Here is a 23,405-nt window from a genome sequence, read left to right on the forward strand (position 1 = left end):
CATTCTTGGCCTCCCTTCATATCTCCTTGCCACTTTACATCAACTTTACATCATTCCACGCCATTCCACGCCATTAGTCATTTATTTTCTTTATAGTTTTCAGTTTTTATGGTAAGTTTAAGTGTGAATTACTCTCTAAGAAGTGTTGGAGAGGGAGAGAAATGAGAGATTACTTCTTCCTACATTTCCTAAGAGAGGCTACAAAGGGTTTGCTTTGAGAATGAGTTTCAGATAAGTGTTGTTTGTTTATTATTGTTGCATGAACTTTCTTTTATATATGAAATTTATGTTTTGTTGTATCTTTCTCATAAAGTCTGAGTAGGTTCTTTTATCCTTCTTTTTAAGCTGAATTTCTCCCTACTTTAAGATATGGTGAAATGAAGAGACAGTTTGGATGTGCTAATGTTAAAGTATAAAATAAATTGTGATGGTTTTTTAACTCTTTTCTTAAATTACTTTTCTATCTGGCCAATTGAATTGTTAAAATATGTTGTGAAACATATGATCTGAGAAATGGAGTATGAGTTATACAATAGAGTGAGAATCACATTTAAGTTCAGAAGGAGTATTTTGTTTATGAAATTAAGTGCAAATAAATAGTGAAATATACATTGTTGGGTGTATAATTAGAGGATTTTAGAGTGACACTTAGCCACAGATTTAGGGACTAAACCTAAGATTAGCCAATGATTTTCTATAACACTGCATCAGGGTAGAGAATTAAAATTGCTCCTATATGGTACAATACAAATTTAGACCACTTATCTCATCTCATTTCACCAAAAAATCATTATAGTGGGAAAGATGTTTTTTCATATAAGAAAACTTCATCACATAAACATAGTTTAGTAGTTACTATTTTAAACTTTTCATTTAAATTTTGCTAGTTGTTAATAATTTAGTTTTGATAGTATTTAAAATATTCAAAATTAGTGACAGTAATTTTGTTTTATTTCTGTGAATTTCTTAGTTAATTTATCATCTCAAATTTAAACCTTCTTCGTGGGATCGATATTTGGGACTTAAATAGAAAATCTTATATTACTTGATAACGATACGTATATTTGAGTAGAATCCCAATATTAAGTGCTTAACGTTATTATTCATAAAATACAACTTCAAATTTTTGGCACCATTGTAAAGCGGAGTCAACTTTATAAATTTTATACAACTAAATTTCACCTGGATCAAGCCACCACACCATAACCACCCAACCACACATACACTCACATCCCATAGCCACCACACCATAAGACACAACATCATAATCACCACACTACAATCATCGAACTACCAAAACAAAAGATATAGCACCACAACCACCCAACTGACAACACAACCACCACAACCCCATAGCTAGCATCACACAACCATCAAATCACACCTCTACACACATCCCACAACCACCAAACCACAAGACACAACACTACAATCACCCAACCCACAGCATAACCATCATAACTCACATCACAACCTCTAAATCCCACAACACATCCACACAACCCACAACCATAACCACTCAACCCACAACACAAGTAGACCTCACTACAGCACAACCATAGCAAAATCATTGCACAAGTGCTCCTCACCACAACACGACCATAGCCACCACAACTCCACCCAATTCATAGTAAAATCCATTATCCCATCATCAATAAAGAAAATCTAACACCAACGCAAAGTCATATGAATTGCAAAAGGCAAAACCACTACAAAATCCAACAACAATGAACAATCAAACAAAAATCAACAATTGAATAGAGCTCACAAAGTCATCACAAAATCATAATGCTAGAGAAAATTTATAGAGAATATGTTAAGTTGAGGGAGAGCAAAGGAGCCAAGCACAAACAAAGAATAGAGAGTAAAGGGAGAGCAAAGAAGCCAAGTAGAGATGAAGCACAACCCACGGATCGAACAGGAGGTGGAAAGTGTGAATCCTACCTCTAAAAGGATGTGAGAGAAGCTAGTTCATGAGAGAGAGAGTGAGAAGCTCGGTTGTGAGAGTCGTTAGAGAAGGCAGCGAGGGGGTATGGTAGTAAAATTCAAGTGATAAATTAATATAAAACATTGGCCATGAGGTTAAACCCTGCGGCTCATGTTTCATCCAACAATTTTTTTTTTTTTAAATGCACCTGAGCATCATTTTCCAAATGAAAAAAAAACACTTTTTTGGCATTGTGTCGTGCGAAAAGTGTGGCACCAATGCACCCTTATTTTTATATGAATGAAAATTTTCTTGCATTAATGCTTCACTGATGAATATATAAATCTGCACATGATTTTTGTAGCTTAAAAAAATAGGAAAAAAGACACATTTGGTTATTTAATTTCATATGTTTATGAATAAATTAAAAATGGCATTCATCTACACTAATGATCATTGTTATATTTGTCTCTGAGCATGCACTTTTGCTTACATTCCTCATGAATTAATGATACAACAAGGAAATTTTATTTAATGATATTATCATAACTTGTTATTTGAATTTCTTTTTCAGAAGTAAATGAACGATCAGTAAACAAAACTTGATTATGTTAATTTACTTTAAATTTACCTATTTTTTAATTTCTTGTGAAACAATAATGATGCAATAGGATAATTTTAATTAAAACCTTGTTACAAGTTTTTTATCATATTGTTTACGTTTTAATGATTTTATAAATGCAGTACCTGTAGGAGTTGGATGATTTAAGATCAATGCTCTTTGATACCCACGCCACTGGTGAGGCTAGTGTTGCATCAGCTCAATCTGCCAAGTTTTTGTATCCAATCTTGTTGAAGGAATTAGAAGAGAAAAATATACATATAAAAGAAAATAAAGTTCATCTCAGGGTCCGTTTGGTGCAGCTGAATTCAAGTGGAGCAGTGACAGGCCACAATTTGTGGCATTTGGTATTCGTGTCGCAGTGGTGTTTTTAAATAATTTGTTATAATGTGGTCGTAGATTCGACCCGATAGTATGTATTTCTTCTAACTTGATTGTGGGTTAAATTACCTCATGGCCCCTATTCTCATCTCTCTCAACCCTGCTTCGTCTCTTGTAATTCTTTCGCTTTAAGTATCTCTTTCCCATGGATTTGTGGCTTTGTTAGCTAAGGGTTGTTTATAGTTAGCTATTTTCAGTTGTGAGTGGTTGTTTCGATGGCCCTTACATTCGTCTCCCTCTCCCCTCTTTTCTTCTGCTCAAATTTTGGTGGTTTGCATACTTTGTGTTCAGTGTGGTGAAGGAAGTCCTTTGGTTTGGTAGACCACTTTCATTGATTTTTTGTTCTTGAGTTGAGCTTTGTATTCTATCTTCCCCCTCTCCCTTCTCTTCTTCAACTCAATTTGGTAGCTGTGTGCATGGTTGGCTCTGTGCGGTGTTCCATCTTCTACATGTCTTCTTTGTTCTTTACCTCTTTTCTCTCTTCTATGTGTGGTTGTGAGCATTTTGTTGGTTGGTTTCATATTTATTTGCTCAGATTTGGTGTTTGTTGGTTTGATATGCTCGGTTATGTGGTTTTAATGCTTCATGTTGCATTCATGTGAGTTTTGGTTTATACCTTTCACGCAATGTTGGATGTATCCGAGCTTTGCGATGTTCTTTGGATTTTTTGGTGCTTATTCTATAAGAAATGATTTGAGAGCCCTGTATGTGGTCTATTTGTTTTTTTTTTTTTTTGTGCTTATGCTTAGTAGAATTTGAATTTTTTTATGAACTTTAATATTTTAGTGGGAGAATTTGAAAAATGGATGGAATTTGGTGTTGGATTTGCTAATTGCAATATTTCAATTTCTATGTATTGTTTACTTCATTTTTTTTATTAGGGCTAATTCCTCTTTTAGAACTTATGATCTAGCCATAGGGTTTCCCTCTTGAGTTTCCTAGAAGACTAGCGGTGGAGCCCATACCATGTAGAAAAGCAGGCCCTCTCTTAGCTTTTTGTAGTCTCATATGTGTGGTTCCAAATCTTCAACCACTTGGTTGAGTTGATTAGAACCAACATATTGAAGCTCAAATTGAGTTCCTATAAGGATTGGTAATGCCTCAGGAAGACCCTTTGTGATCTAGGGTTCTCATCCCTTTGTAGTGCTACACATCACCACCAAAATTTAAACCACTACAATTCACATTCACCACATGCACATTCATACACACCTCAAAAAATTAACATACATCACATCACATACCCCACACACAAATCACACTTATGAAATTATAGCTAAATTGGCCACAAACTTAAATATCTTCCAAATCCACCATCGCCCAAATCCACCAAAACTACCAAATCCATCAGCAAAACCCACCAAATTCATCACCCAAATCCACCAAGATCAAATCCAAAATTCCTACACGATAAATTCAAAACATTATTAAACTCATCGTGATCAATTTCAACATCATCAAACCCAAAGGAAAGTCCAAAACAACTCACCATAACCCATTGCCAAAGCTCACCAAATCAAGCCCAAAATTTTAAAATCATTTAAAATAAAAATCCACATGACAAAATCAGCCCCCAACAACAAATTTAATCAAACCTATAGTGAAAATTTTCATTATTAAATTGGATAAATATGGAATCCATTAAAACATTTTCAAGAGTTTGGAACCCTCCCCCCTTCCTTATTTAACACAATTCATGTAGGCCATGCATAAGCCTTAGGCAAGCCATATGGCATCATCCAAGCCATAGGGAAGCCAAGGAGCCATGTATTAGCCTCATGTGAGCTACCATGCCACTTATGGCTAAAGAAGGACCCACTTTATATAATTTACAATTGTGTTTAACTACTTTAAAGTTTCATTAAACCCATGATTAAATACTAATTCACCATGATTAGGACCTAACCATCCTAATCCACACGATAAATATCAGACCTAGCCACCATGGGGAGTGAGTTAAACCCCTTTCTCTGACTCAAACCCAAAATCATAGCTTCCTCATTCCACTTCCATTCAACACATCTACCAATGCTCCAAACCAATTGGCCTCACCAATCTCCACCACTGACTTCCCACAGTCAGATAGTGACCACCCAAGCTCCACCATCCCACCATGGACTGTGGAAAGCCCAAACTTGAGAGCCACCCATGGGGGAAAACCTATAATTAAGCTCATCTAATGTGGCTCACCCTATATATTCTTGCATCCACCTTAACACCACCTCAACACACTTTCTACCCCTATAACTACACCACCCCTTTACAGTCAAATGGGAGAAGTGAACAAACCCTATAGAAGCCCTGTTGAATTGCCTCCAAACTACTCATACACTCATACAAAGCTCATCCCCATGGTTTTTTGCCACAGTCCCCCACCTCAAAACCCTAATTTTTTTAACTAAAACCAAGACTTTTTGGCTATAAACTCCACTTCACCTAAACCCAAAATAGATTGTTTTAAAAGCTTCCCCACATGCCAAAAACACTTCCTCAATCAAAATCACCCTTTACCGAAGCCTCTAACTTAGTGCTAGACCAAACTAGATCCACCCTTTGATCCAACTCATACCTAGGCTCAACCACAATTCAAATCAAATCTTGAAGTAGGTTCATAGGACCAAGGTGAAGATTTCAACCAATCCAATCAAAGCCTCACCTCTTCTATAAGGTAATAGAATCAACACTTTGTATTTTTCCTCGATTTATTCTTTTGTGAAGAGACTCAACACACCATGTTCACTTAGTCGTATAAATGTATTTTTCTCACTAAGACGAAGCTTAAATAACAAACCCCACCTAAGTTGGTTAAGAATCAAGCTAGAACTTGACTTTAGATTATGGGCGGTTCTTGGGTTGTAGTCTGTGGGGACGATGAACGGATGTCGTTCATTCTATGTATTTAAAACAAAAGGAGAGGACCAATTTGAATGATGAAAGGTGAAACTTAAGGCCACAAACATAGGGGCAATGTGGCAAGACACTTTGAAAGCCCAACCAATCAGGAGACTCCATGCAGAGCTTTGAAGACGATGAGGTTGATGTGCATGATGCATTGTTAAGTAGAAAAATTATGTTTTTAAGAATTAAATAAATACTGAAAATGAAATTTAACTTCAAAAAATCACTTGGCCTTAAAAAAATAATAAAATAATAATAATACCTCTGTACTCAGTGAATATAGGGGAATTTAATGAACCCAAAATAAAAAATTATTTTATATTTGAATTTTTAGTTAATTAAATCCCTCGGAGCTTATTTTAATCATAAAAGTTTAAATATTAATCATTATGACATGAAAATTTAAGGACTTATTTCCCATATGATTAGGAAGGACATCTGATTTTTCCAAAGCTAGAGGGCATCTCTAAACTTAAAAGCCCTAATTTTTTATAATTTTAACCTTTATTTTATTAAAATAATTATAAAATTTTTAAAAAATAGAAAACTATAAAGTTAATTTTGGTAAGTTAAGTAAGGTCAGTGGAAATTAAGAAAAAAAAATGAAATTTAAAATTGAAAATAGATTTTCTAACTTTTCTATAAAAAAATAATTAAAAATTATAAAACATTATAAATAATTTAAAATTTTACAAAATCTTCTATGACTAAGGATAGTAACATTAAATTTTCAAAGACAATAAGTATGTTTTAAATATCTAAGTATATTTTTCTTAGCATTGCATAATTATTGCTTTAAATAACTATAGGAAAATATATATGAATCTAAAAAACATAAACTCATTTCTAATGTGTTAATTAGTCTATAGGTAAGTGGTCAATGAAGTTTCATAGTGATTGAAGTGATAATGTGCAAGTTATGGGGTGTTAAATTTAAAGGCATATGTGTAAATATAGAATTTGCACTTTAAACTCTCACTAAATAATTTTTAAGGTAAATTTGAGAATTAATAGGGTAATATTTTCATGATAATTTGGATGAAGTATTTGAAAGACCAAGGGATAATCAAGATGGTAACTAACTCATGGATTTTCTAAAAAAGGGTTAAAAATGCAAATATTTAATTGTTGGATAAAGGAAGATGTACAAGTTTGGATGAATAGGTGGTAAGGGGTATGGATTAGAGGCCTCCCAATTACTAACTTAATCCCTAATCATTGGCTAGAGAGATTTCTTTAATCCTTTTGATGAATATCAAATACATTTAATAAAAGCTTTGTGACCAAACTCTCCTTGCCAACTGAAGACATTTCCAGTGTGATAATTTGTATGGATCATCAAGTTGACATATAAATTAGACGTGTTGGTGGTATTGAGCAATGATGAAAAGGCATCAGGTATTAAATTCAGGATAATAGAATAGTATTGCTTCTTCTGACCCGAGGACCTTGTCAGGGTACAAGATTGCTTTCTCAGGCTACTAGTGTTTCTGGCCAATCAGCGTGAGTGAATCATGGACCGGCTGACTTACAAAAGATACGATAAAAATAGAAAAAATATATTTATTATGGAACTAATATTTTGTTTGCTAAGTGAAAACTTAACTTATTTATATGCATGACAAACTAAAAATTTTGGGTGCTACCTTGTGAGTGTCCACTTGTTAGATACCTTAGTTAGGCTAAGAATTTTCATCCTTCGATCATCATGCTGGTAATTTTTAGTCGATATTGGACCTTATACACATAGATTGTTTATGATTGCATATGGATGTCCCTTAGAAATTATAAATATGAGCTCATCCCTAACTCAAAATACTTATACTTAGTTAAGATCTTTCATATATGTCCACCATCTCGTTTCATACAAACATGCATGTTTATATATTTCATATTTAAATTTTTCAATACTTGATGCTAGTCATAATTGCAAATTCATCAAAGAAGGCAGGTACGCACTATCACTTTCTCCTTTATTGCACTTTATTGTACATGTCTTGTTCATGCATGCGGCATTTTCATTCTTTCGCTATTCATTTTATTTCTGACATGTGGAAAAGACCCTAAAATAGCTAAAGTAGGACATATGCATAAGTAGAGACCCTATAACAAAACTTATTGACTCAATAATAACAACAATGACAAAAATTAATTCAACTCAAGTACACCTGATATAATCAAAGCACTGAAATAAAGAATCTGGAATGAGCTATTCACTATATGGGCAATGATGATGGAATCAAGTAATGGATAACTCAAGATAATTATTAAGACAAAATATGAAGCGAATGATTAATTTAAACTAATCTTTCTCTAAATTTAGATAAAATAAAATCTTAGGACTTCAAGGTTGTTCATCTAGCATGACATAAATTCTCACACCATTTGTTAGGCCTTCACACCATTGTATGTCGTACGATATAAGCCCTAACTCTTTTAGGGTTCCAAGGTTGTTTGTTTGTTTCTTACAACGTAAATCCTCATATGTTCATAGGATATTTGAATGATCGCATGTTGTGTGTTAACCTTGATTTTGAAAATAAAAATGATAGGAGTAAACTTCAAATAATATCACTTCCAAGATGAAAGGGCAAACAATAAGACAGTTTGGGAAGTCGTTGAGGTTCTTTACCCCCTACCTTTCGCTCCTTTAATTCCAAAAATAAATATTCCTATTTTAGACCTTTTCACTTGAATTTAACATGTCCAATCGAGAAAGCTAAACTTTGAATTCTTAAAAATTAAACCTCTGATCTTAATTGAGAGTTTTCCTAAGTGACTTTGGTTATCTAAGATGTAATTAACTATAGGGACTTATCTCTATAAAAGAACTAGTATCACGGATAATATAAACTCTATCTAATATTTATATTAGATAGGAGAATTGTTGGTCATAAATTTCAGAGGCAAAATAAGAGAAAATTTCTTAGTTTAAATAGTTGAGCCTACTATCAAGTGATACACTTTTCTGTTGAGATGGTTATCACTTATGGTATTGTGCTCAATTATCTAAACTATTGGATATATGAGATTTGTTTGGTCTAATCTTTCAAAACTAAACCCACTATTTTTGAAAAATCAAAATTATTATGCCAATTAAATAACATTATTTTCAAAAGGCAACCAACATGTATGTGTTGAATATGGCTAGAAACATGAATTTTGAATTCCAGTGAGAATTTCATGCTAGATTTTTATATTACTATTTTTAATTTCACTAGAGTTTTAGTGGGAAAATTGGATGTATATTTCTATTTTTTATGGGAATTTCAGTGGGCATTTCGTTAGAATTCCATGTCGGATTTGTATACCATTTAAATAATAGAAATTTGGTGTTGGATTTTCATATTGCTATTTTTAATTCTAATGGATGTGGTGATGTAGGAGAGTTGGTGTGATGTGGAGGTGATGATGTGTAGTGTGGAGTGGTGATGTGGTTTGTGGATGCATTGGTGTGTGGTGTAGAGGTGGTTGTGTGGTGTAGTGTGTGGATGTCTTGGTGTGGTGGCATTGGGTGGTTGTGTGGTGTGAATGTGGTGGTGTGTGGATATGTTGATGTCGTGTAGAGGTGATGGTATGTAGTGTGGAGGTGGTCGTGTAAGGTGGTTATGTGATGAGGAGATGGTGGTGTGCTTTATGGATGTGTTAGTGTGTGGTGTGAAGGTAGTGGTATGGTGTGTGGATGTGTTGGTGTGGTGGTGTCGGGTAGTTGTGTTGTGTGGAGGTGGATGTGTTGGTGTAGTGGAGTTGAGTGGTTGTGTGGTGTGGAGGTGGTTGTGTGTAGATGTGTTGGTATGGTGTGGAGGTGGTGGTGTGTAGTGTGGAGGTGGTGGTGTAGGGTTGTTGTGTGATGAAGAGGTGGTGGTGTGGATTGTGGATGTGTTGATGTGTGGTGTGGAGGAGTTAGTGAGGTGTGTGGATGTGTTGGTGTGGATGTATTGGTGTGGTTGCGTTAGGTGGTTGTGTGGTGTTGAGCTGGTGTTGTGTGGATTTTTTGTGAGGTGTGGAGGTATTAGTGTGTAGTGTGGAGGTGGTGGTGTGCTTTTTGGATGTGTTAATGTGTGGTGTGGTTTGTGGATGTTTTGGTTTATGGTGTAGAGGTGGTGGTTTAGTGTGTGGATGTGTTGGTTTGGTGATATCAAGTGGTTGTGTGGTTTGGAGGTGGTGGTGTATGAGAGTTGTGTGGTGTGGAGGTGATGGTGTATGAGAGTTGTGTGTAGATGTTAAGGTGGTGGTTTGTGGTTTGGATGTAGTGATGAAGTGTGTGAATGTGTTGGTGTGGATGTGTTGGCGATGATGTTGTGGCATTACGTTTTTCTTTGATTTACGATATTGTGGCTTTCCTATTTATGCTAATTAGTTTTTTTTTCATCCTAGTAATACAAAGACCAAAGAGGCTGGTTCATCTGTGATGTGATACAAAAAAACAAAATAATATTTTTTGAACTTTACCTCAAAAAGATCGATTTGAGAAATTTGCCTACAACATATTTCAACAAGGAAGGGTGGCAAAATATTCTGAGAAAATTTAAGGAAAGTAGAGACAGAGGGTAAGATAGGATGCAATTGAAAAACAAATGGGATCAACTCAAGAAGAATTGTACAATTTGTGAGGAATTGAAACGAAGGTCAACGAGCTTGGGGTGGGATCCGATGAAATGAATGATTCATGCTTTTGAGCAGTGGTGGGCAGAAAGAGATGTGGTAAGCATTTTTTAAATATCTCCTAATTTTGTCAATTTTTTGTTTATTTTTAAATTAAACTAGAGGTTATATGAATTTGTAGGTGTTGCTTGTTGTGAAAAAGTTTAAATACAATGGAATCGATCTTGAGTTGGAGGAGAAGTTGGATTGAATGTTTGAGAACAATGCATGTGCCCCCAGAGAGACAGACTTTCCTGGCATTCCCAAAAATTTGGGAGACAACCAATTGGATGATTCCACTGAAGGACCCAGCCCGGACTTCCATGAAATTGAGTCAACATGTCTTTCTAAACATCCACAGGTTGAAATAGAAATCAGGTAACTTCTTGCAGCAATGAACCCAACACATCTTAAGTATCACATCCAGTAACTTCTTGCAGCAAGTAACTTCTTCCAGCAATGAACCCAACACATCTTAAGCAACTTCTATCAATCAGGTTTTGCAAATTCTGAATGCAACTCTAGAAACTTTTGAAGGCTTATCGTTGTACTTATTTTCAATAGAGTTGCTTGAAGATTTGACTCAGAGATATTTTTTCTTCAAGATGTCTGATAACCATATTGTGGCAAAACTACGAAAATTTTATGAGCACAAGAACATTTAAGAGACCTTTTCTTAATTTACAATCACATGTGACATTTATATTTGTTCATTATTTTTTATTTTGGTTTGGATATTTAAACTACTTGGGAGATACCTTATATGCTTATTCATTGATGTTTGTATGTTTATTGTGTTGTTCGTAACCTTATATAATTGTAGCTAATTCATTGATGCTTATGTGTTAGCCACTTCAATACTGAAATACATCGATGCAACAAGAGAAAAGTGCAAAAGGAGAGCTGCAACTACTGTATGCTTGATGTATGAATATTATAACTCGTACATAGAGTCGTCCCCTTACATAAAATTCTCATATGCTGGAGAAAAATGGGTTGGGGAGTTGTTTGCGAGCCACACAATGAGATTTAGCAATATGTTTCGCATGACACAGGTGGTATTCAATGATCTGTTGGAGGAGCTACATAGAAATTATGGGCTTCATGGCTCATCCAGGACGATTTTGTGAGAGGTGCTGACAATAATCCTCTACATATTATCGTAGAATGAATCAATGCAAGGAGAAATGGTGTGATTTCACTCCTCCAAAATAAGTTGTAGATGATTCTTAGTATGGTTGAATGCACTTTTAAGTTTTTTTTTCACAAGTCATAAAACCATCAGATCCTACATTCGAATGGACCCCCATAGAGATTTCACACGATGTGCAGTACATGTCATTCTTTAAGGTAATTTCTCCAATTTATTAGAATAAATTTTCAAATAAACATCATAATAACATAACCTTTCGTTATTTTCTCATAATTGTATTTGAGTAATCGATGGAACACCCATTGATGTACATGTTCCAAATAATGAGAAGTTCACATTCATCGGTCATTGTGGGTCCACGAAGCAGAATGTCATGATGGTATGTGACTTCAGAATAAGCTTCGCCTTTGTCATGGCCGGTTCAGAGGCTACTGTACATGATAATTGAATTTTCAAAGCCGTAACACTGAATGACAAGTACAACTTCCCCATCCACCTACAGGTACACTTGAAACAGAGTTACTCTCCTAATTCATTTTTTCTGCAATATTAATCATACAATTCACATCAGGTAAATATTATTTGGTTGATACTAAATATCCATTGCAATGAGGGTGTCTCAAGCTCTATCCTGATATGAGATACCACATACCTGACTTTGAATGAGCCAGCAATTTAACACAAAACAGAAATGAAATGTTAAGTAAAACACATTCCTCCTTATGCGGTGTCAATGAGAGAGCTTTTGGTGCTTGGAAGAAGAAATGGTTTATACTTCAGGATATAACATCTTACCTATTTCCTAAACAGGTGTTGATGGTGATTGCTACGATAACTCTTCACAATTACATTTGGCGGCATTCTTCCCACAATGACATCGACTTTTGTAGGGTGGATAAGGAACATGAACTTGTCTCAGCTGAGGCATTTGTGTACCGTCTTGGACATTCTTTGTCACGGGATGAGAATGATGCTCTCGAGACATATTGGACATTCTTTGTCACAGGATGAGAATGATGCTCTCGAGACATATACTAAAGACGGAAAAGATGCAAGCAAGATTTTAGAGTTTAGGGAACGAATTACAGATACGATCGTATGAGTGTGATTTGAGTATTCAGTATATTATTAATTATAATGGTTGTTAAAGAGACTCACTATTTATTGTATTTGTATTTTATATAATTAATATTTATTTCCATTCTTTCTCTATTTAATATTGATTATTTGAGTTTTTAATGTTGTTGCTAAGAGTTCCTTTTACATTTCTTTTATTTTTCTTTTGGTGGGTTTTGGGGGTCTATGATGAGACGTATAACCTTATGGGCTCTTTTAGATGGTCTGTTAGTCGTTGTTGATTGGTTTCACATGTGAAATCCTAATGAAGGTAATTGGGTTCCTTACTTCTTTTTTATGCTACAGTTTTTTAGGATCTTCTAGATGGCCTTTCTTGGTGATATGCATATGTGACACACTCAAGCTTGGTATTACGTGGGTTAAAGGCAACCAAGAGCCGTTTTTTATAAGTTATGTTTTCTTCTTGTAGTGACAAATTGTTTTGTTGTTATATTGTGATACCTCACACCTGCACAATAATGTAATTAATTACTTATTTTATCAATTTCTACTTGTGTTATGTTTAATAGGATTTCTTTTAAAGCATTCAAGAAAGATGAGCTCGAGGATTTATGGTGCCTCCCGAGGATTGCAGTGTCATTGTGGACTTCACTGTTCCCTGCTGACTTCACGTCAGTCGCATAGCTACGAGAGACAGTTCTACAAGTGCCCGTGGAGAATAATGAAGAACTATGGCTTTTTTCAGTGGATAGATAGTCCGGAAGATTTCACCATCTAGAGTGATAGGCCATGAAGAGTATCTCTGGAGGACAGCTTAGCTCATGACATACGTCATCTGCATTTTAAAAATGACATCATCATATTATTAAATATTATATTAATATTATTCTCATTAATTATTGTAATCATGATACTCGATGTTAAGTGAGGTGTATATCTTCTTTTTGGTCTTGTTCTCTGGTGAATTTTTGTTTCTAAAGTATAAAATATGTTAATATGACAGTTCTATTGCAAACAACATTACAATATAGGGCAAATGGTCATTTGACCAAAAACTATTGCAGCACAACTATTTTCAAACTGTGAAAAACAAACAGACAACCAGCTTATCCGCGATAGCCTCTGTGCAACAGCTTCCTGTGGCAGCTGGTGTGCATTAGCTAATTATTAAACTATAGATGCTTTGCACAGGCCCTCAATCTCTTAGGGGAGCAATTAGATCAACTGCAAAGGAATCTTTATAAAGAGAATTGTCACAAAAATAATTAAAAGACATGTCTTGAAAATGGAGAATGAGATCTAGTGTGCAGTCACTAAAGCTAAGGATATCAAAGATTGTGAGCTTCAAAGGAATTTAGAAGAACTTTTTATAAGAAATTATGAAAAGACAAATAAACTTTTGATGGCCAAGGATGATGAAATTTATTGACTGAGGGATGAGATACGTTTTTCGTTTGTACAATAGATACACAAAACAAAAGAACTTGAGTCACACCGATGGCCTTAGAATCAATAACATTTTCTAAAAGGTCTGATTAAATTGCTCTTGTTTCATTTTTTTTCTATTCTATAGCTTGAGAAGCACATGAGAGCCGGCCAAGAGCTAAAGAAGAAAGTACTGAAGCTTGAGTTGTCTCCAAGAAACAAGATCTCAGATGCGGAAGCTTTAAAAAGTAATGGATTTGCAAGTTCTTTGTTGCCTTTATACTCTTGATTCGCTTTCCAAGTTGCTCTTAATAAAGGCAAAATTACTGAATTTGTTAACCAAGTCAAATTTGTCTTATATAGTAGTGCATTTATTTCTATAGAGACTAGTTTTTTGTTATTTGCATTATAGTATGAAGCGTTGGATTTACAAAACAGTTTCATGACGCGAGCTTAAATTGTTGCTCTGTAGCTTAGCTTCACTTAAACCTTTTAGATTGTTCGTTAGAAAAACTGTCAAATTATGTCGCTTGTTCTCTTAAACACCTGAATCCATTTACAACTTTTTCCAGTCCAATAGGAAGAAACTTCATTTATAAGACCTCCTGAGCATGTTGAAAGCCGTTCCTTCTGCAAAGTCCCATAATTTGAATTTATTAAAGTCATTTCCAAATAAAGTTTTGAGATCTAAAGTAATTATAGCATTGCTATAGCTTGCAATAATCTATAAATTCTCGCTTCTACTTTGTTTGAAATAAAGTTTTAAGATCTGAAGTAATAAAAGCATTGCTATAGCTTGCAATGATCCTGTAAATTTTCTCTTCTACTTTGTTTGATGCCAGTATTTTGAGGGTAATAGAGTTGAGATTCAAATATAAGAGTTTGTTTGGGATCATTTTTGTAGTTTCTTTTAAGTTTTAAATGCATGTTTGTTTTGTATATTAAGTTTGCATCTATTTTATTTTTGTTTCAAAAAGCAAATTAATTTGCTTTTAACAATACTCAAACCACTTAGAAATTATTTTGAGTGTTCTTTAATACAATTAATCATATATAATATACCAAACATGTTTTATTTTTACGTAAGAATATAAAAAACTAATAATAAAATACGAAAGCTAAAAGTGATCCCAAATTTCCCCACTTACATGTTCTTTTGAGTATTTTTAAATACAAATAATCATATATAACATAACAAACATATTTTATTTTATGTAAAAATATGTAAAAAATAATGACGATTGAAAACAAAAAACCAAAAGTGATCCCAAATTGCCCCTAACTTTGTATAAATTAACCACTGAAGAACTTATTCATGTATTTATTTAGGTTGTAACAATCTTTATTTTTATGCATACTTTATTCACTTTTTTTTTAAATTTTGTGCATAAAAATTATTCTTCACTCACATGTATCATATTTTATTTTTCTCATCACAATTATCTTAAAAAAGTAAAATTCAATATGACTTTCAAGCACTCTTTATGAAATTTTACTGAATAAATGCAGTTCTTGAATTCACTTGCTTATTTTAAGATCAAATTAGCTATGTATTAATCTGGTAATGCAGTTATGTGAAGCACTTGCATCAAAGCTTATGGGCAATCTTCCCGAGCCAAGATACAAGATGTTGGGAATTTTAACATGAATCTTTTTGAAATATATGATGCTATTGGTCCTATGCTTCAACTAAGTTTCATCATTGTGGGCTGGATTTTGTGTGAATGATTTTGAGTTCATGGTTGTTCCTAAGTGATGCAAGACTATAAAATCATCAATAAAGATCTTTTGGTTTTTAAATAGAGCTTCAGTTGTACATGATAGTATAATCATGTTTGCTTATTTTTGCATTTTCTTAATTCTTTAGAAGAACCAATCGACGAAAACAATCTTTAGTTTTGTTGTTTCTGCACCTTTCAGAGCTATGCTTGGACAATGATAAGGCAACTTTCAGCACATTTCCTCTATTGTTCTCCCTTTTATTGGCTATGAATTTTTAATCTTGAAGCATTTGATCAAATAACCTTTGGCAAATGTTCAAGCTTTGAAATAATATTTTTCGGTAGTTTCCTCTTCACCCTTCGCTAAAAAGAGAATGTTCTTGAATGAGATGTTTGGATAATCAAGATGGTATTGCTGAAAAAAGCCTTTGGCTTTTTGGGTAGAAAGAAATTCCCCCAATCACCTGGACTAGCTTTGTTTCTGTCATTAGTGGTTGTTGCAAGCATTTTTGAATCATAAGATTGAACCTATTATGCTACAGCTTAGCTATTTTTTGATAAAATTTGGAAGTCATGGTTCCTCGTGGCAGCTGATTATAATCTTGGGCTCAAATGCAGAGAGGTGGATCAGCGTCCACTGAGTGGTTCTTAAATTCCAAGCAGTCTGAAAATGTCTGTTGAGCCATGCATCCACAAAAGTCTTTTTTTTTTATGGCGAGCAAATAAATTATTGAATATAATAGTTCCTGAAAAGGGTAGTTTATGCTTACCACGAATTAGTCTTTAATTTATTGGCTTAGAAAATATCAATAAATTATAAAATCATTTGGGATGCGAATCTGTGGAGAAAAGGCACTCAGGGAGCTTAGAGAGCAAATTTCATTGAGCAGCGCAATGCAGCGGATTCTGTTGACAAACAGAACTTCTGGGTGAGCCCTATGTTTAAGGTTATTATTTCCATGTCCTTGTTAGTTTTCATTGCCGTTGCGAGACGTTATATCCTTTTCCCCCTAAGAGCAGTAGGACTATAGGACATAGATATCTTGTTATCTGTAGCTGTCCCGTCATCTTGTATGCTTAAAAAATGATTTCCTTGAGATACATATTAGAGACATGTACTATTAGTTGATATACTCTGCAGTTTCATTTGTATGGAGTGTGAGACATATTCAAAGTTCTGTTGTAATGAGACTTGGACCATATTTATTCTGTACGAAAGATGAATCTGCTTAAGAGAAAATGCTTCCTACTACTGCAAAAGTTCACATTTCTTTAACAATTTAACTGCATATCATAAGGAGATTGTGAGCTAAGTTTATACTTTACATAGATTGATGATATATATATTTTTCTTGGGATTTTACATACTTAGCATGCCAAAAAATGGTATTTATCTATTTCACACTCAAGTATCTGTATTTACATATTTCGAATTTGAATCTTTTCGAACACAACAATAATAGCCTTCAGTCTTCTCCATCATTCATGCGATGGCCCTTCCCCTTTCATGTGCAATCCAGAAGATCTTCACAACCACGTGTGATAAGAAAGAGGTCCTGAAGCCACAGCCTACTTTTTCCATCCATAAATGCTATCAACCATTAAAAGGATTTTCGATCCGTACTGCCCTTTTAGCCTCTTCGCCGAAAGAATTCTCTGAATTCTCGAGACACATAAAATCTTTAATCAGCTCGATCAAATTCTCTTCTTGGCATTGGACTGCATGGTGCCCGCAGATGAATCGCTTCCGAACAAGCCTCCATCGACTTTGTGAAGGAGACGGTGGTGTGCCGTTTGATGTTGTTGTTCAGATCTCACATGAGGCAGACGTCGCAGCTGTGGTTGTCAAGGAACTTGGATTTGTGGTTCTGATTGATCTCTTGGATGAGGAGGAGATGGTGGTATGCTCCAGAGACTAAGTTAATTCACAAGTAAAATTTCATCTTCTTTTCTCCTTCTTTTCTCCATATCCAATGATGGAATAATGTTAAGTTAGCCAATCCATTCCAAGCGTGACAATCAACTTAGCCAGAGCAAATGCAATTAAAGACGAATAAAATGCTTGGAAACAACAAAACAAGCCGCCATGTCCACTACAAGAAACTCTAACACTTCCACTAATCAGTACTTCCACTAATCAGTAATTGGACAAACAACATTTGCTAAAGATAAAGTGCAATATCTAACTTCTTGCCAATAAACTTAACTAATGAATATGACTCTCTCAAGTGCAACAAAATGAGCATAGGGTTGTCGAAGAGCTATAATGTACTTGAAACAAGATCTGGGGCCTCTATAGCTTCTTATAAAGCCAATAAAAGCATTTTTTTTATTAAAAGGATAGCAGCATTGAGACATCAAACTTTTTAATCACGCCTTGTGGGGTAGTTGCATCGACATTTGTTGTTGGCACTTGATGTCCCATAAAGGAGGAATGGGATCCTAGAAACATTATGGTAGTTAATAGCGATGTATCCCACTATACAGTATTCAATGCACAAGTGGGTCTCCTTGAAGCATCTACCACTATAATGTCGCCCACATCTCGCTTTGGCACTATTGAAAATCTTCTTTAGACATTTCACTTCTCCCTTGAACAGCCTGAACGGCTCAATATATCTCTTGTAAGAGTCCCATCAAGGATGTTTCGTTTGTTGCATGTCTTTCACTATCATTGTTTGCTACACTAAAATCTCATAAGTGATATGAAGAAGTAGAAGGTATTGAAGGAACAAATCACGTCTTCCTAGAATAGAAGGCATTTCCATTCTCTGGCATGCACCATTTGTGGCACAAAAAGAACTAAAGACAAGAACATAGCTTGATACTCCCTTATGGAAAGGTGGCCAGAGATCTTGTTAGAGCCCTTAGACACCATTGGATCCCAATCAACTAAGATCATATGTCTATTCTGTTGGTCACCTAGAATTTACTTTTGTCAACCAACAAGAACAATGGAATAATATCAAAATCTTTCTGCAACCTTTACAATCAATCAATATTTGCAAACAACTCTAGAATTCTACCAAAGCTCTAGTAGCCCACTAATGTATGTACAACCTTAGTATTCTGTATTGATTTGAGTGCTACTCGATATGCTATCAGTATTTGAGTGCAACTCTGATATTGAATCATGATTTAGACACAAATCTGATATTATACTAGAGATAATTACAAATCTTAGTAAAATATTTTGATTTGATACAGCCAAAAAATTTTCTCTAATTTTAAATAATCAGTGGAGAATCTTTGGTCAACCTTAGTGGATTGAAATAAATTTAAAAAAAAAAATTAACACCCTAACAAGAATCCGCCTATTGGTGATTGAATGGCATCCCATGTGAATCTTCGTATAAGAGGGTGCCAATAAACATATACGAGGTACAGCTAACAGAGTATAATTAAAAGTTGTGGAAAATTTATTAAAATAGTTCTAAAAGTAAATTAGAATTTTAAGTATATTAGTGCTCTTGTTGAAATAAAATTACAAACTTTCAACTTCCATCAATTTAAATTCCATAGTTGGATCTACAGAGTCTTATTCTTAAATTTCTAAACAGATTATTTCAATGACTCAAATTTCTAAATTCTAAATGAAAATGAAGCAACCTCACAAGTACTTCCGCAACATAAAACTAACATTACCAAACGATTTTCAATGTAGCAACAACTTACAAACACAAATGTCACAAAAATTACAATCTAAATATTACTTCGTTGCTCACCTTAAATGGGTTGAGATATCACAAATACGTATGGCTTCTACCACTCTTCTCACTCTTGCTTGTCAATTTCAGTGAATGAACCAGAGAGAATCCCCTTTTTCTCCTCATCCTTTACCAAACCGTCCTTTGCATCTGAATTCAAATATCCCTTTATCTTTTCATTGCCATCTACCACGAGTGCTGGCCCATTCACCAACCCAATCGGCTCGCTAAACCTTTTCCACTTCTCCCTCTCCCTATCCTGGACCCTCTTCTGAACCACGGAGCCTGCTTTCACTGTACAGCTCGGTCTAGGGACCTTCTTCTTTGGCTCTGCCACCTCCACCTTTGGGGCAACATTAGCAACAGAGACAACTGGTGCCACGGCAGTCCTAACCGAGTCTCTAATCTTCTCGTTCTCCTTTTCAAAGATGAATAAGGATCTATGAAGCATGTCTCTCGCCCTCTTCCTTGCCAAAGCAGCCTCCTTGACCTTCTTCTCCGCGTCAGCTCGAGCAAGGACTGCTGCCCGGCTCATTGATGCAGCCGAGAGGCGTGCAGCACAGAAGAGGATTTTGGCCGCTCGCAGATCAATAACCCGATCGGTGGAATTCTTGGAGAAAGGGAAGTAGGAGAATAAGGTCGGGGAAGGGGAATAGCACGCTGGGCACAGGTAGAGAGGGGCAATGGAGGGGTCCGGAAGGCAGCAAAGGTGGGAAACAGAGGGGCATTTGGAACAATGGACGAGCGGCGGACGCTTGGCTGAGTCGAGGACTTCGTAGCAAGAGCAACAGAAGGAGCCCGGATGGTACTTCAGTACGCAAGACGTGCAGAGACGGAGAAAGACGTTGTTTCGATGACGGACCTGATGAACTGGCCACGGATCCAAAGCTTCACATCCGTCTCCGAAGCAGCCACGAGCTGGAACGAGGGGAAGTTCGTCGCCTTTGCCAATTACCCCTGCGGCTTCACCTGATCGCCTCTCGAGCTTCTTCATTTTTTTCGGAGCATTGATATCGGAGGAGCTGGAAGAAGAGCTCCAGAAGCGCTTGAAACCTCCGTCTGAAAATTAGGGTTAGGGTTTCGGTTCGGGCAAATTGGGGATGAAGGAGACGAACCTATATTGGTAATTCTAAATATATTTTTTAATTATGTGATGCGTTTTCATAATAAGTCCTCCAAAGAAGAACGGGACTTCATGAGTCTCTATCTATGGACTTATGTACATGTGAGGAATGGCCCTAGACTAATATACGAGCCTTTAGTCAATTTTAATGTATGATAATTCGAGTACCACCTCCTGGTTAACTGCGCCAAAGAAAATTTTACCCCAAATCTGAGGGGACTTATCACTGTGGATGTCAACCAACAAATCGAGATACGATGCATAATATATATCTGTGTGTATGTGGACGCACACATCTGGTGTAGGTGAGTTGGTGACGGCTCTACGTAAGTCCCATCTCAACTCAGGTTCGAATCCTCAACCGGATTGGATTTGAATTTGCACATGAGGATATATCCAATTCAAATCCAATCTGGTTGAGGACATCATATATATATATATATATATATATATATATACATATATATATACATACATGTACACATACATATATAGATACATATACATGCAAGTACACATACAATATAAACATATATATGTTCCAACACATACTTATATATATATATATATATATATATATATATATATATATTCATGGGACATCTCAGAGTAAATGGAAAGAGAATGACAGAACGTAATAAATTTAAATAAGAACATATTTTGTTTGATATAACTCCTCTCATTTAACATTCATCTATTTATGTAGCGATCTAATAGATATTGAGAAATAATGATTGCGCCCATATCGTTTTCTAATCAACTAAATTTGTATGGATTAGCTTCTTATCGTGCAATTGGCAATTGTCAAATGTTTCGCCATTCCTCACTGATTTCTTCCCAAGCAATATCTGAACCGACTAATTTTTTACCAAATCAATTTTTAGGTCACCTTTTCTCTATTACTTGTGATGTCATGTTTGTTTATTTAAATAATTAAAACTTTGAATCTATTTGACTCTATAAAGCACCCTAACCCTTTCAAAAAATAAAAAACGATATCATTGAAAAAATTTTCAAAATTGGAAAGATCGACATCTATGAAGGTGACAAGTGAGGGGATTTGTATATCATCTACATGAGATAAATATATGTTATTTTACCATTTAAATTATTATAATTTCTTTCATATTTATCATGATTTTATGTCTGTGAAGGATTTATAATGGTATTTTTCAGGTTATAAGCATTGAACGTGTGTCATGGAACTAAAAAATGAACTACGCTAACGAGTTGATTTGCGTAATTGCGTCATACTGCAATGTAATTACACCAGAGATATTGCATGCTTAATGTAATTACACCAGGAATTGGCGTGACCATACGAAGTATGCTATAGTCATGACAAGTTGGGTATGGTCGCTTCATGACCCGACCATATTAGTTTTAGCAAGAAATTTCAAGGTGAGTTTGGAAAGAGCTATAAAAGAGGATGGAAGAGGAAACCTTAGAGAGGGTGTGTGGACCTAAAAAGTCTTCTTATATAAGGAGGGAGGATTCTAATTTACTCTCCTATCTTTAATCTCTTTAGGACAGACCATGGGTTTATCCTCTCGTAAGATAGTTGTCATAATGTTGATGATGTGGATTAGCCTTATGGGAATGGGTTCTTGGCCATTACCTTCAATGAGACTTACCATTGAACTTCTGGGGCTACGAACTTTTTTAGCTTTCCAACCTTGATTAGTTCTTTGATTAACTAATGAAGTTATAGACACTTCATTGCCTTAACAATGATCCTAATGATATGCACATAGGGCTGTCAAAACGGCTCGTTGTTCGCGAACAGCTCGTGTTCGGCTCGTTAAGAAGCTCGTGTTCGGCTCGTTAATTTCATTCGATAAGTTAACGAGCCGAACACGAACTAAGATGTGCTCGTTCATGTTCGGCTCTTTTTGGCTCGAAATACTACTCATCAAATATATGAACTTCAAAACATCATTTTTTCTAAGTAGATAGGCGTCTGACTCGATTAAAGCCAGTGCTTGGTGGGATCAAATTTCTTTTTATAAGATTACAAAGGTAAAATCTTAAACTTTATTGGTGACTCGACTTCCAAAATCACCCTTAAGAATGCATTCTTTAATGATATTTTCGTTCTTCTTTTACCTTGATTTATTCTTACAAATACTCAGAAGTAAGTCTTCTCTTTCATCTTCTTCTTTCCACCCTGACTGAGGTTGTAGTAGGCTCTTCTTCCTATGAACGATTAAGGATGTCCCTCCCTACTTCTTCTCTCTTGAGGATTATGCAAAGAGCTCTCCTTGGTTTGACTCAAGGAAAGTTTTGCTCTGATAGTTTTTGCCTCGATGACTCTTGTCAACAAGCCACTGATCCTAACAATCCAATATGAGTTTTTTGCTGGACTCAATAATGAAATTCGGACGCCTCACTTACATCATGTACGACCTTTAATACATGTCTTCTTAGCTCCTTGATTTGTTGTATCACAAACTTTTTGGTGTTTTCCATCATTCTCCTTCATTTTCTCTATGCAAGAAATATCTTCTTGCAAAGTTAGGGTAAGAAATCCACGCTCATATTACCTTTCAAGATGTTGAATCCTTTTATGATGCAGAGGGTCTTATTGTCCGTGAGTACATACAATAATGTAAAGACCTTGTATTTGTAAAACATTTATAAGAGAGAGAGATGATGATGAGATTTGAGAGAAGATCTCAGGGATCGTATACCATGCTTGAACCTCTGGCAAGCCGGAAAAAAAATAAC

At 35.2% G+C, this 23,405-nt stretch overlaps 1 protein-coding gene across 1 annotated transcript; it reads right to left on the bottom strand.

Annotated features, from left to right (window-relative positions):
• Positions 1-19,473: 19,473 nt before the first annotated feature.
• LOC110028861 lies at positions 19,474-20,816 on the bottom strand. The gene has a single exon (XM_020730887.1). The coding sequence runs from the start codon at positions 20,547-20,549 to the stop codon at positions 19,623-19,625; it is 927 nt and encodes a 308-aa protein (XP_020586546.1). The 5' UTR covers positions 20,550-20,816; the 3' UTR covers positions 19,474-19,622.
• Positions 20,817-23,405: the final 2,589 nt, after the last annotated feature.

Source organism: Phalaenopsis equestris, unplaced genomic scaffold (assembly GCF_001263595.1).
Source record: "Phalaenopsis equestris unplaced genomic scaffold, ASM126359v1 Scaffold000534, whole genome shotgun sequence".
Lineage (NCBI taxonomy): Eukaryota > Viridiplantae > Streptophyta > Magnoliopsida > Asparagales > Orchidaceae > Phalaenopsis > Phalaenopsis equestris.